The sequence below is a fragment of the Xyrauchen texanus genome, chromosome 21 (genome assembly GCF_025860055.1).
Source record: "Xyrauchen texanus isolate HMW12.3.18 chromosome 21, RBS_HiC_50CHRs, whole genome shotgun sequence".
NCBI lineage: Eukaryota > Metazoa > Chordata > Actinopteri > Cypriniformes > Catostomidae > Xyrauchen > Xyrauchen texanus.
The window spans coordinates 20,086,513-20,100,900 of record NC_068296.1 but is presented as its reverse complement, the minus strand read 5'-3'; the positions used below and the strand labels follow the sequence as shown (position 1 = coordinate 20,100,900).

General features: G+C 44.7%; 1 protein-coding gene across 9 annotated transcripts in view; it reads left to right on the top strand.

The window, feature by feature from the left end:
• The window catches only part of LOC127661401 (myocyte-specific enhancer factor 2A-like), a 145,710-nt gene that overhangs the window by 101,717 nt on the left and 29,605 nt on the right, over positions 1-14,388 (top strand). For 4 of the 9 annotated variants that reach the window (XM_052152071.1, XM_052152072.1, XM_052152070.1 and 1 more), the window contains 3 exons: positions 878-1,009; positions 1,077-1,211; positions 4,323-4,548. In XM_052152071.1, the coding sequence (XP_052008031.1) occupies positions 878-1,009; positions 1,077-1,211; positions 4,323-4,548 (493 nt within the window). The remainder of the gene's footprint in view (positions 1-877; positions 1,010-1,076; positions 1,212-4,322; positions 4,549-14,388) is intronic. The other 5 variants (XM_052152078.1, XM_052152079.1, XM_052152076.1 and 2 more) reach the window with 3 other exon arrangements.

Sequence of the window (14,388 nt, the reverse complement as noted above, 5' to 3'; positions counted from 1 at the left end):
GGGGGGTGGAGAAGTGCAAATAGAGAGAGAAAGCCGATTTGGTTTCTCCAAAGCCTAATGTTTTTAAAGGAAAGGATAAGGAGTGACAATTCAATTTCCTCCCCATGGACTAATGCAATAGACTTGCTGCAGCCATCAGCATATTAGCTCTTAATGTATTTGCCAAATTATCCATCCAACTGTTACCAGTGCAATTTCAACATCCTATATGCAGCTTTATTGTGCTTACTGAGCAGATGTTGCATCAACATACAATTACAGAAAAAAGTTTTTTTCTGAAAAAATGTCTTTACTAGAAGCTTTATATCTACAGTAGGTATACATTTCATCAAAATGTAATGTTCTAGGTTATTTAGGTGGTACTAGTATATTTACATATCAACATATTGTCTGTTTCAACCAGAGACTGTGTCTAGTATTACTAACATAACTAGCTATTTGGGGTTTATCTGTAGTGGGGTCCAAAACACCTAAGACCAACTAAGGCTAGAATCCTATTTAATGAATAAACAGAAATAATAATTAATAAAATGTAAACTAAGAAATTGTATTATTTAAAATGAAAAAAGACGTGTTTAAGATTCTGCACTATTTCTAGGTCAATAATAATATGTCAGCAGAATTTGTGACATTAACTCTAATTAATTGTGTACATAAAGATACATTCCTCATATCATATTGTGACTATGAATCATTAGGTTTACAATTTTTTTTGGAGTCCATGGCAGTTGAAGTACATGCTGTCACTCAGATTGTTATTCTGATTATAGAATTTGCCATGAAAGAATTTGTATTAAATGAGTAAAGTGCAAAATAGAAGCATTTTGGACCCCACTGTATGTCTATGTATGTGTGAATTCTCCAATTTTATTTTCAGAAATTAAGAAACAAAGGCCATAATGACTGTGCCAGTCCTGATCCAGATGACTGTTTTGGTCACAGTCCCCTCATGGATGACCGCTTCGGCAAACTAAATGAAGAAAGTGATTTAATGTACAAGCGCTGTGCTGTAAGTACTGCCTCCTCTCCCTGCCTTTTTGTGTTCATTCCTCTTTTTATGTTGATGTTCACTACAGGCGCTTAACAAGAAAGAGCACAGAGGCTGTGATAGCCCGGACCCTGATGCCTCATTTGTCCTCACCCCTCACACAGAAGAAAAATATAAAAAAATTAATGAAGAGTTTGATAATATGATGCGAAATCATAAAATCGTAAGTAAATGCAACATATTTGCTTGGCTTTGTGGCAGAAAGGACACCCCCCCCCCCTTTCCCCCCTTTTTTATTGCCTCACCCTGCAACCTCTCTCAACAGTTAAGGATTTTGTTTTGTTTTTTTTACAGCATATTCCTTGTTTTTGTTTTTCTTTATTTTGAAGCTTTTTTCTCTCTCACCCCAATAAGATCACATTGTTTGGGTGTATTAAACTTTTTTCAAAGAATGTTTCATGGCAGCTTGTAATAGTCCATAATAATGTCAGATCAAGTTCTCATTTAAGGAGTAGTTTAACCAAAAACTGTCATAATTTACTCAGCCTAATGTTGCTCCAAACCCGTACGACTTTCTTTCTTCCGTGCAACACCAAAGTTGAATTTCTTTACAGGGTTTATGTGCCAAATAACGCAAGTGAATAAAGACACTGTAAAACTCATAACACTATAAATCCAAAGTAAATGTAACTGATACGACTCATGCACTATATTCCAAGTCTATTGAAGATATCTGATCACAATTTAAGTTGTTATTTACTCTCAAATCAAATAAAGGCATTGATAAAACTCTGTAAATCAAATATGGCAGCTATGTCAATAACAATTCTCATTATTACTCATCTCATCTCATGAACAAACGTCATGACATTACGAGAACCAATAAGGGTTGATGTTATACAGTAGATATGGTTTTATTTTTATTTATTTATTTTTTATGGAATTTATTAATTATTTAATTTGAGAGTGAATAATGACTTAAATTTCATTTTGAATGTGACCGTATGGTTTATAACTTGGAATATATTTCTTGGGACAATTACTTTAACTGTGGTTTTAGGATGGCTTTTTGGGGTTTGTCAGTACTGACTCACTATTCACTTACATTATTTGGCAAATAAACCCTGTGAAGACTTTTAAAAAACGCACCTTTTGTGTTCCAGGAAAGTACAGGTTTGGAACAACATTAGGGTGAGTAAATAATTACAGAATTTCCATTTTTGGGTAAGCTATTCCTTTTATGAAATTAATTACATATGTAAGAAAATATATATAAATATATAAAAAACAACAGCACCACAGACATATTTAATTGCATATGGAAGAAAGAAAAAAAATTATTGATTGATTTTTTATATATATATAAAAGCAACTCTTCATCTAAATGTGTGACATGTTTGCGAGGCCATCCACATTATTTATTTTGATAGAATGCCTCCTGGTCCACCTACTGGCTGGGATACTGACAGATTCATTGGCTAAAGTAATTGATGTGTTCTTCCCAGCACTCACCTTAAGAGATCTGAAATGTTTTATTTTATTTTATTTTATTCAGTGCTACACTCTGTCCAGATCTTGTGATAAAAATATTTGCCATTTTGTAAAGACAGAGAGTTTCTCTCTCTCTTTCTTACTCACTGTTTCTCCACTCATTAGAACCAATTTGTTTTAGTCTCATTCCTTCTGGTGAGTGGTAAAAACCTAGGTTTGGTTGTTCATCTCCCTGGACAATTTCTTTAGTCTTTCCAGAGCCCAGAAATCCAGGACAATCAGACAAGTGAACCTTTTTCAAGCCATATGGATAACAAACAAAGCTGGAGGCTTTTTAATCACACAATCTCATAGCTAAATCCTGTTTTGTGTATAGACATTAGTGATCTTATTGGGTGGTGATCATACATTGTGCACCTGATAGTGTGTGCCAGGCGATTGTTTTCACTGCACCAAATGGACATGAACAAAGCTCTAGTTCTTTTTGTCATTAACACACTAATATTCTCACTAACTGGCACGCCACACTGTTACTTGAATGGAGTGGCCTCTCACTGTCCCCACTCACACTCACTCTGAGAAAAACTCTGTGGAAAGTCAGCAGTGCACTCTCTGTTTATCTTATTAAGATAATACTGATGCAATCAGAAGATTACATGAAGTTATTTCAGCTCATTAGACCAGAATGGGCTTTTAGTCCATATTGAAACATACAGACATTGATTAAATTTGTTAGATAAACACTGCAAAGCTGTCCTTTTGAAGAAAAATAATACCACAAGTACATACGTTTTTTGCATTTTTTTATTTGTCTGTTTTGTGAAAAACAACCAAGTGCAGTGCTGGCTTTAGCCATGCTTGACTGGAGAGCTATTTCAAGATATAACCCAAATTTGCATGCCTTTGTAATATATCTCATCTCAAGATGTTGTTTGATGTATTGAACCTTGGTCAAAATTGGTGTTCCAAGCACAATTCATTTTAAGAGTATTTCTCACTTTATGCTGGGCTTTTTTGGACAGCCCAAGGTGATCTGGAGATCTCCCTCCTGAGATTACATTTGTCCACCAGGCAATCTATCTCCTGTTTTACTCCATTGTATGATAAAAGTACCAAAACTCAGGGGTCATCTTTCACTCCTGTAAGAGGCCTGAATATATGTGCAATGCACCATTTTGGGCCATTCAGTCAGAATATCTAGGATGAATGAATTTGTGCACTGCAAAGAAACAACTCGCCACTTTCTTTTATTGCATTGTTTCTTTTTGTGTAGTAGTTGTCAAGAAATTAATCAGTTATTTGTGTGAATGTCAATTTTGATCGTGGGATATTTTGATTATACTATGGCCTCAAAAAGTATTTGGTCTCTTAAGCCACACTTACAAATGTTTGAATGTCTTTGTTTTATCTAACAAAATATTGTGCCATTAATTTGAAAGAAAAATAGCACAAACACACTTTTTAACCAAAACATATTACAAAAAGAGGTTTGTTATGTTTTAAATTATAAAACAATATATATTTTGTTCAGAATGTGATTGTCAAATCTTAGTGGATCATGTATATAATGTATAGGGCAACTTACATCATACAGTGCATCCAGTAAATATTACCTTGAGGCCTGCCAAAAGTAATTGGAAAAAAAATGCCCAACATCATTTGTTTGCAGATGCCACTTAATTTGATATTTTGTATCTAATGCAATGAGATTTATGCATTTTTAAGAGTAAGTTAAGTGCTTAAAAGCATCCAAATACTTTTATGGGGGCCATTGTATATAAGTTGCTTTAAGATTATTTGATCTCCCCTACATAAAGCTGTGTATGTGTTTTCTCTCTTCCAGCCTACAGGCTTGCCTCAGCAGAACTTTTCCATGCATGTGGCTGTGCCAGTGACAAACCCCAATGCCATGTCCTACAACCCTGGGGCCTCTTTGAGCAGCCAGAGCCTGTCGGCTGCAACTGCCTCTCTGAGTGATAGTGTCATGCTGTCTCCTCCTCAGGGTTCCCTGCACAGAAACGTAGTGTCTGGCGGGCCACAACAGAGGCCTTCCAGTACAGGCAGTGCAGGTTAGTCCGATTCCCTTGACATATTTAAAGGAATATTTCACACAAAAATGAAAATTCTGTCTAATTTGCTTGATGCTTGTTGTTCTAAACCCCTGTATGACATACTTTCTTCTGTTGAACACAAAAGGAGATAATAGGTAGAATGTTCAAGTCAACATTAACTTTCCATGCATGGAAAAAGATACAGTGAACGCGAATGGTGTCTGAAGCTAACATTCTACCTAACATCTCCTTTTAATTATTACCAAAAGAAGTGGGGCAGATTTAGGGCTGTCACATCCTGGGAGTTTTAGTGGCTTTTAAATCAAGAGATGTGTATTCTGTCTCATTGCTCTACTTTCAAACTTCAGTACAGATGTTGCCTTTCAGTCTCAAATTGAGAGCTCTGTTAGAGAAAATTATAATGAAACAATAAAGTTTTTTCCCAGCTGTTGTGCACAGACATCTATACAGTATGTTGCTTGTTATGCTTTGTGTTTCACACCTTCTCAGCACTGGCATGAGTTGAACGGAAGTAAGATCAATTAATAGTCTCCTGGAAGTGGTCTCCATGACGACAGCAGGCTCTAATGCCGTCTGATCTGCTCTTTAAGCTGGTCTGACAGCAGTGGGCTCTGTGGCTGGGCTACACCAGCCCTTGTGTGAAGTGTGAGAGACAGATCGAAAACAAAATGACTTATAAAAATAGTGAATATATTTTAGTTCTTTATTGTCATGTGCAGAGTAGCAGTTTACACTGTAACCATTTAAAGATAGAATAAAGAAATAGCTAAATTCAATTTAGAAAAAAGACATTTAAACATGTACAGCATGAAAATTAAAAGAAAATGGTAAATATGTAACTACATTTATGTCTCTGTGTTTGTAAACTGTCCACAGGTTGTTGGGTAGTGTGGTAGTGTAGTATTTTTTATATGTGCTCTCTGTTCTAAGCCTTTGTAGTGCAAGTGATCATGTAATGTATAGTATGTGTTTCAACATTTTCTCATATCAATAAATGAAAATGCAATGGAAATATACAGAAAATGAAATCATTTTAGCTTTATACTGAAATTTTATAAAGAGCCTTTCAACCTTAAACCAGAAAGTCCATAAATAGCTGTTTTGAATTTGCCCCTTATGTGACTTATAACACAAACAAGTTATAACACAAATGTGTAATGCATGTTTTTCAATAGTCATCCATGTATCTCTCTTGCTATGTAGGAGGGAGACATGATCATAGTAGAGTGCATAAACGCTGCATCGCTGCGTTTGATGTTGTAACAACACTACTGTTGCATCCATTACTGACCTCAACAAAACCTGATCGTTCACCCTCCACAGGCCTGCACATGCTCTCTGGACTTAGCAGTACAAATGCTGCCTGAAATCATGATGGGAAGATTTAAAAAATAAATAAATACATTTCAGATTAGATTTAATGTAAAATTGTATACCTTGATGGTAGTTTGCTGTGATCACTTGCCCTTTGATTGATTTGGAGATAAACAAGATGTGAGATATATGTAATCTAAGCAATATATACAGTGCAGAAAATGCTTGCTGATGGAAAATAAGAAGGAAGTAAAACTAGATTGGTGCTTGCCCTTTGTTTTGCAAAAGTCTCCTCCATAGTGCTAGAGTGTTGTGGGTGGTTGCCAGGATATTGTTGTATGGTTACTATGATGTTCTTAGTGGTTTTAACACCTTGCCGTGCAGTTTATTGGACGTTCTGGGTGATTTCTAGGTGGTTGCTTACTGGCCCAAGTCAAAAGAGACCATCTCCAAAGCTTTTTTGATGTTCTAGTCCCTAGATATGACTTTGTGTGCTTTCTTCAGTTAATGTTTATGGGACTTTTTAACCTATTTTATAATCCAATTGGCCAACATTTTAAGTCCAATCTTTTAAAACTGGAACAGCATACCTCTCTTTGACAAACCACTAGAGGTCTACACAGGCCTTAAAATGAAATCCGACCTGTACCCAAGACTTGTGACACGACCCTAACCGACCCAAATGGTACTGTCAGATTTTATAGCCGAACCCGACAGTAAACATACCAAGTTTTAACAAGGCACGGTGGCCTCTCAGCACACTGTAGCAGAAGGGAAATAACATTCAACTTTGCTTGGTGCAGAACAATCTGGAATCCTGTGTAACAATGTAACAGTTACATAAAGTCTTCCTCGCAGCCTGAACTTCTTTAGAACGTTGAATCTTTGTGACACCTGCACTACAAAAGCTAGATTTCATTGAATGAAACAGAACGCAGGTGGCTCAACATGCGTTTTAACTTGTCACTGTGTCTAACTAATGTGGCAGTTCTGTGCGAGAAACTGAAGAGACAGCGAGACACAACAGTCAAATACATCCATCCAGTAGGTGTTTACATTGGAAAACAGTGAAAAAACAGAGCCGAGTCACGCAAAAACATGTTCAGTGGGAATGGCACCTAACTCGTCCATTAGCATGCTGTGAGTGAGAACGCATGCGCAAAACACATTAGTTAGGCCTGTTTATTTTTCATTAATTACAAACCCATAACTAACCCAAAGCTAACTTGAATCCAAAGTCATTATTGAAAATCTGACCTGAACCTGGCCTGAAACCTGGTGGGACCATTGGGCCTAGCTTGTGTTGGAGACCTCTGCAAACCACATGATTTGAGACGATGAGTTTTGTGCCGTACTTTAAAACTTAAGTGGTTTGCTCAAATCCTGAAGAATGAATAAATTAATTGAGGTTTATGCTTAAAACAAGTGAAAAGAGTCAACTTATTGTATGTATTTTGGATTTTGCTACGAGACAGAATACACTTGAATATACGCTATCTGAAAACGAATCGGTTACTAACGTAACCTCGGTTCTCTCTAGATGAGGGAACGAGTATTGCGTAAGCTAGCTTACGCTACGGGAAAGATTCATCTTTTCTGAGATATTGAAGGCAAAAAATTATCCTTAATTTTGTATCCATTGTCAACGCAGTGCGGCAGCTGCAGACCTTGAGCGGGCAAGCTAGCGAGCTCATTGGTTGCGGCAACTGCTGCAGCCTATAGACGAGCTTGGGCGAACTCGCATCCAGTGAGAGGCGTCCGCGCGCTCACTGCATCAAAGCCCGCCAAAAAGGGCGTGAATAGAGTGCATATAAGCGTAGTTCGTAGGCTGGAACCCTGGTTTTCATTGAATGAAGCGAAAATTGCTCGTGGCGCGAGCACGGCCGGTTACGCAATACTCGTTCCCTCATCTAGAGAGAACCGAGGTTACGTTAGTAACCGATTCGTTCTCTTACGAGAGGTTCTCTCGTATTGCGTAAGCTAGCTTACGCTACGGGAACCCTTTGTCAACGCCGTGCGCACCAAGCATCCACTGCATGAGCCCCAGGGAATTAAGGGGGACCCGGGGGAGCCCTTGTGAGTGGGGAATTAATATTTGGCCGGCAAGAATGCGGGCCAGTGTGTGTGTAGTACATAAGCACATAGACAGAGCGGCGGTGCCGGTCTGTGTGGACTGTGTCCCATTAATGCAGCTCACCAGGGGAGCTGTAGCGTATTAAACCGCTAGCAGTTTAGCCTGCAGAGCGGGTACTTCCAGATTGTAAAATCTGACAAAGGTGGAGGGGGAAGCCCAGCCCGCTGCCACACATATGTCGTGAATGGAAATCCCGCTGGACCATGCCCACGAGGAGGCCATGCCTCTAGTGGAGTGAGCCTTAATGCCTAGCGGGCATGGTAGGTCTTTTGACGCGTACGCGGCAGCAATAGCGTCCACTATCCATCTGGACAGTGTCTGTTTCGAGGCGGTGAGACCTTTGGTGCGCCCTCCGAACGAAACGAAAAGCTGCTCGGAGCTTCTGAAAGATGCGGAGCATGCAGTATACAATCTCAGTGCTCTGACTGGGCAAAGGAGATTGGCGTCGCGTTCGCTATCAGATGCTGGTAGCGCCGACAAGGAAATTATCTGTGCTCTGAAAGAAGTACCGACCACCTTGGGGATGTAGCTGTGTCTAGGCTTTAAAATGACCTTGGAGTCACTTGTTCCAAACTCAAGACACGCAGCGCTGACAGATAGCGCGTGAAGGTCTCACACCCGTTTAACTGATGATAGGGCAGTTAGATAAACGGTTTTAAGTGAGAGGTGTTTCACATCCACGGATTGAAGCGGTTCGAAAGGGGGGGCTTTCATAGCTTCGAGAACTATAGAAAGGTCCCAGATAGGAACCGATGGGGGGCGCGGAGGGTTCATCCTTCTAGCTCCCCTGAGGAAGCAGATGACCAGCTCGTTTTTACCCTGTGACTGGCCGTGCAGGGGTTCAGCGAACGCCGCGACGGCCGCCATGTACACTTTGAGCGTGGATGGGGATCTGCCCTTATCCAGCAGCTCTTGTAAAAACACGAGCAGCGGCGACACCCCACATGTCTGTGGGTCCAGGTCTCTGTCGGTGCACCATTTTGAAAACACAGACCATTTTGACGCATAGAGTCTTCTCGTGGAGGGGGCTCTAGCGTGTATGATGGTGTTTATTACTCCTTCTGGCAAAGCAACGGGTAGTCGTTGATCACCCACGCGTGTAGCGCCCAGCGCTCTGGGTGGGGATGCCAGATCGTTCCGCGAGCTTGCGAGAGGAGATCTGCTCTCACTGGGATGGGCCACGGCGCTGTCAGTGACAGCTGCGTAAGCTCCGGGAACCATGTTTGATTCTCCCAGCGCGGGGCTATGAGGAGCACTGAGTGGCGCGTTTCCCTGATCCTCTGCATTACCTGTGGCAATAGCGAGATGGGAGGGAAGGCGTAAAGCGGGCGGTTGGGCCAGTCCTGGGCCAGCGCGTCCTCGCTTTTCGAGAAAAATATTGGGCAGTGAGAGTTCTCTTCTGACGCAAAGAGGTCTATCTCTGCTCTGCCGAATATGCGCCATAACGTCTGGACTGTTTGAGCGTGCAGAGACGCTGGGGGAATATTGTCTCTGGACAGTCTGTCTGGGCCGTCGTTCAGGTGGCCTGGCACGTGCGTCGCCCTCAGCGAGCACAGGTGGCGCTGGGACCAACTCAGTATGCGTTTCGTCAGATGGAAGAGGTTCCTGGATCTGACACCGCCCTGACGGTTTAGATAGGATACCACAGACCTGTTGTCCGAGCGGACCAGGACGTGGTGACCCTGAATGATCGGGAGGAAGCGCATGAGCGCGTACTCGACCGCTATCATTTCCAGACAATTTATGTGAAGGAGCTTTTCCTGAACTGACCATAGGCCAAAAACCGGAGAGCCCTCGCAGACCGCGCCCCAACCCGTGTTGGACGCGTCTGTCGAGATGACTTTCGGCGAGATACAGCTCCCATCATCACTCCCCGCTGATACCACTCGGCCACTGTCCAGGGCTGCAGAGCTGAAATACAGGTCTGAGTCACTCTGATTGGCTGGCGGCCTGTGGCCCAAGCCCGGCGAGACGCGCGGGTGTTTAGCCAATGCTGAAGCGGGTGCATGCGCAGTAAACCCAGTTGAAGTACTGCTGCGGCTGAGGCCATGTAGCCTAGCACTCTCTGAAACTTCTTCAGAGGTGTGAGGCTGTTCATCTGAAATTACGCAGCTAGTCGCTGCACACGGCGCACGCGCTGTGTAGATAAGCGAGCCGTCATTGCCACTGAGTCTAGTTCTATTCCAAGGAAGGAAATTGTCTGACTGGGCTGTAGTGAGCTCTTGGTCCAATTGACTGCAAGGCCCAAACTGTTCAGATGACTGAGGAGAACTGTCCTGTGAGACAGAAGCTCCGTATGTGATTGTGCCAAAATCAGCCAATCGTCCAAATAGTTCAGAATTCGCAAACCCTGACTCCGCAGGGGTGCGAGCGCCGCGTCCATGCACTTCGTGAAAGTACGGGGTGCTAAGGACAGGCCGAACGGAAGGACGGTGTATTGATAAACCTGGCCGTTGAAGGCGAATCTCAAGAATGGCCTGTGACGGGGATATATCTGAATCTGAAAGTATGCATCTTTCAGATCGAGAGAAATAAACAAGTCCCCCTGGTGCACATGCGCGAGGAGTTTGCTGGTTGTAAGCATTTTGAACGGTCTTTTTGCAAGCGCTTTGTTCAAAACCCTGAGATCTAATATTGGTCTGAGGCGGCCTTCTTTCTTGGGGACAAGAAAATAACGGCTGGAAAACCCCGACTCGCTCAGGGGAGGCGGCACTCTCTCTATGGCCCTTTTGCACAGAAGGTTTGCTATTTCTGAACGAAGCATGCACGCTGCTTCCGTGTTCACAGTAGTTTCGAGCCGCACTCTGAATCGAGGAGGACGGCGATCGAACTGTAGCAAATAGCCCTGTTTTATTGTGCTTAACACCCATTCGGATATCCCTGGAATATCTTCCCACGCTTTGAAGCGTAATGTTAGAGGGTGAGTGGCCAAATCGCTCTGATTGCCGCACACAGCGTGCTGAACAGAATGTGTGAGCGCGCTTACTGTGCTTATGCTGGACTGCTCGCAGACAGCATGGACAGGCTGTTCTGTGAGTGACTTCCCGATTGAGGTGAATGGTGAAAGAGTCACATCTGGGCACATTTTCTACACATAAGACATGTTTGCTCTCTGGTATGGACACGGGATGTGTAATGCTTGTGTGTAGAGGTGAACACTGGGTTGTGGGCACATTTTCTACACATAAGACATGTTTGCTCTCTGGTATGGACACGGGATGTGTAATGCTTGTGTGTAGAGGTGAACACTGGGTTGTGGGCACATTTTCTACACATATGGCATGCTTGCTCTTTACCAGATTTATTTGGGTCGCCGTGAAAACGGTGTTTGAGCGCAGGCAAGCGGGCATTAACACCGGCTTGTTGGCTGCTGAATCTACCACTGTAGTAGCCTGAAGGAAGGGGACTGACAGGGGGCGAAGATTTGACGGTGGTCCGGCCGCAGCGGGACTGATCCGTCGTTTTGTCATCAAAGCTAGGAGGACTTCGGTTGTTCAGGTTTCAGCGCAATTCTAGTCCCAGGCCCGCGGGGGGGGCGGCGGTCTGCGGCGGCTGTCTGAGCGCGATCGAGGGCGGCCGCCCTGTCGACGCTGAGAACTCTGGCTTTGTTGAGCTGGGCGCTGTGAAGAGGCTCGTGCAGGAGGCTCACGTGGGCGGCCTGCAGAGGAGCTAGCGCGACGAGGCAGAAAGAGATTCATGGCTTGTGTGGCTTTTTGGACCTCTGAAAACCGGTCAATGATACCACTCACCGCGGAGCCGAAGAGACCGGATGGAGAGAGTGGTGCGTTGAGGAACGTAGAGCGCTCTGCTTCTCCCATGTCGGCTAGCGTTAGCCACAGCTGTCTCTCGGTCACAGTCAGCGCGGCCATGCACTTCCCTATAGCTTGGGCTGCAGCTTTGGTAGCACGGAGGGCGAGGTCCGTAGCACTCCGTATGTCTGCAACCGCCTCTGGATGCCTGCTTTCCTCATCCCACTCCCGCAGAAGGTCCGCTTGGAGGATCTGTAGGACGGCCATAGAGTGCAGAGAAGATGCAGCTTGGCCGGCGGCGGAATAGGCGCGGCCAACACAGGCGGAAGTTGTTCTGCAGGCCTTAGACGGGAGCACTGGTTTAGACCGCCATCTCGCGGAGGGCGGGAAAAGGTGTGCTGCTACCGCATCCTCGACTGGAGGGATGGAAGCGTAGCCCTTCTCAGTGGCGCCGTCCACCGAAGCAAGAGAGGTGGAGACGTGGGATCGGACCCTGGCCGAGAAAGGCGCGTTCCATGATTTGGAAAGCTCGGCGTGGAGTTCCGGCAGGAAGGGAGCGGCCCGGGTAGCGGGTGCTGCGCGGCGGCGACTCTGTAGAAAGCAGCCGTCAAGTCTGTTGGGTGCCTGCTCAAGGGGCGGTGACCACTCGAGCCCGAGGCGGTCGACGGCCTGTGTGAGGAGGCGCGTTAGTTCCCCTTCGACTCCGGCGCGGGTCCTGCTGGATTCCTGGGCCGAGGAGGAGGCGTGTGAGCCTTACCACTCCTCGCTGTCCGAAGCCATGATGGAACAGCCCTTATCCTCCGCTTCTTCGTCCGAGATGGCAGCAGAGCAGCCGCTCGGCGGCAACTGCGCGTCCCGGGTGGGCGGGGAGGGTGAAGCCGATGCTCGAGGGATGGGCTCCGGCGAGGCAATCGCTTCTACCACTGTTTCCGGCAGCCTTTGAGTGCGGCGCTTTTTCCTGCGCGGCTGAACGGAAGGCGGCGCGGCGGCTCCGGTCCTGAGCGCTTCGAGTCGAGCCCGCAGGGTCGACATCGGCAGCTCCTCGCAGAGATCGCATCCGCCTTTGGCGAGGGCGAGCTCTGTATGCCCCAGTCCCAGGCAGAGAGTGCAGATGATGTGGCGGTCTCCGGTGCTGAGAGGAGCACGGCATGAGGCGCAAGTGGAGCGAGGCATCTTAAAAAAGACGCTCGTACTCTTTTGTGAAGTTCTTTAAGAACTAGCTTGCTTTTAAAAAGGATACGTTGCCGGATGGCGTAGCTCGCAGGACGGCTGAAGGTGGCGAAGACAACCGGCTTCTTCGAGCGCTGTCCACGCTTGCTTGATGCCCCTCGAACGGCGACGCGGCTTCCGGTTCAGTGATGCGAAGAGCTTCGCTGAAGAGATGAAAATCAGGGTTCCAGCCTACGAACTACGCTTATATGCACTCTAGTCACGCCCTTTTTGGCGGGCTTTGATGCAGTGAGCGCGCGGACGCCTCTCATTGGATGCGAGTTCGCCCAAGCTCGTCTATAGGCTGCAGCAGTTGCCGCCGAGCAACCAATGAGCTCGCTAGCTAGCCCGCTCAAGGTCTGCAGCTGCCGCACTGCGTTGACAATGGATACAAAATTAAGGATAATTTTTTGGCTTCAATATCTCAGAAAAGATTAATCTTTCCCGTAGCGTAAGCTAGCTTACGCAATACGAGAGAACCTCTCGTAAGAGAACTAGTCTTAATAAAGAATTCTTGCTGTATATACTGATTACTCCGCACATATCAGAGCACCAGATTGAACTACTTGCTGAATGAACTACTCCAAAGCTTATCACTTTTACTCTTGAAAATGCTGGGAAATTAAAATTTGTTTGACACACTAAAGAGAGCACAGTGCTACATGTGAGGGCTGGCCTGTTACACACATACTCGCACTTGGAGATGAAAGATGCAGATGGTTAATCATCTCATTTTGTGCAACTCATTCGGTGTCACACTGGGTACCCCAGAGCTCACAGTGCCAAACGGTGTAGCTCCAGCCCCGCCGGTAAGTCCTCTGGGGTGACTGAGCTCCTGTGTCAATAAATGTTGTGCTTTGGTGGGGTTTCTGGATCCAGTTTTGAAGTTTCTATTTTAATGATTAAATGATTAATAGTTTGATTTGTAATAGGGGGACACCCCCCAATTCCTTTTAACAGAGCATTGCTGTCTACTCTAATACTGGTGTGTAACAGTAGAGCACACCACCCCCTCTTCTCCCTTGATATTTGGAAATCTAGGCCAAACTGTTATAAGCCAGTGAGGGATGTTAAAGTGACTCTGCCCTTTATGAGGACATCAGAAGGATATTATCAAGGGTTTCTCTTTGGCTTCTCATAAAATAAAATAAAAATTTGCATCTCTGCTTGAAAATCTAGCTTGAGTTTGTAGATGTGTTATCAAACGTGGTAGCTGGTTTCTAGCTGGTCCAAGCTGGTTATTTTCTAAGATGGTCATTATCTTGTTGACCAACTACAATCTTCCAAAAACCAGCTACCAAAAGCTGGTATGACAAGCTGGTAGCTACTTTGTTGCAGGTCAAAGGTGACATACCAGTTTGGACTAGATAATGACCAGCTAGAAACCAGTTACCATTTTCCAAAACACAGCTAGCAGCTTAAAGGGATAGT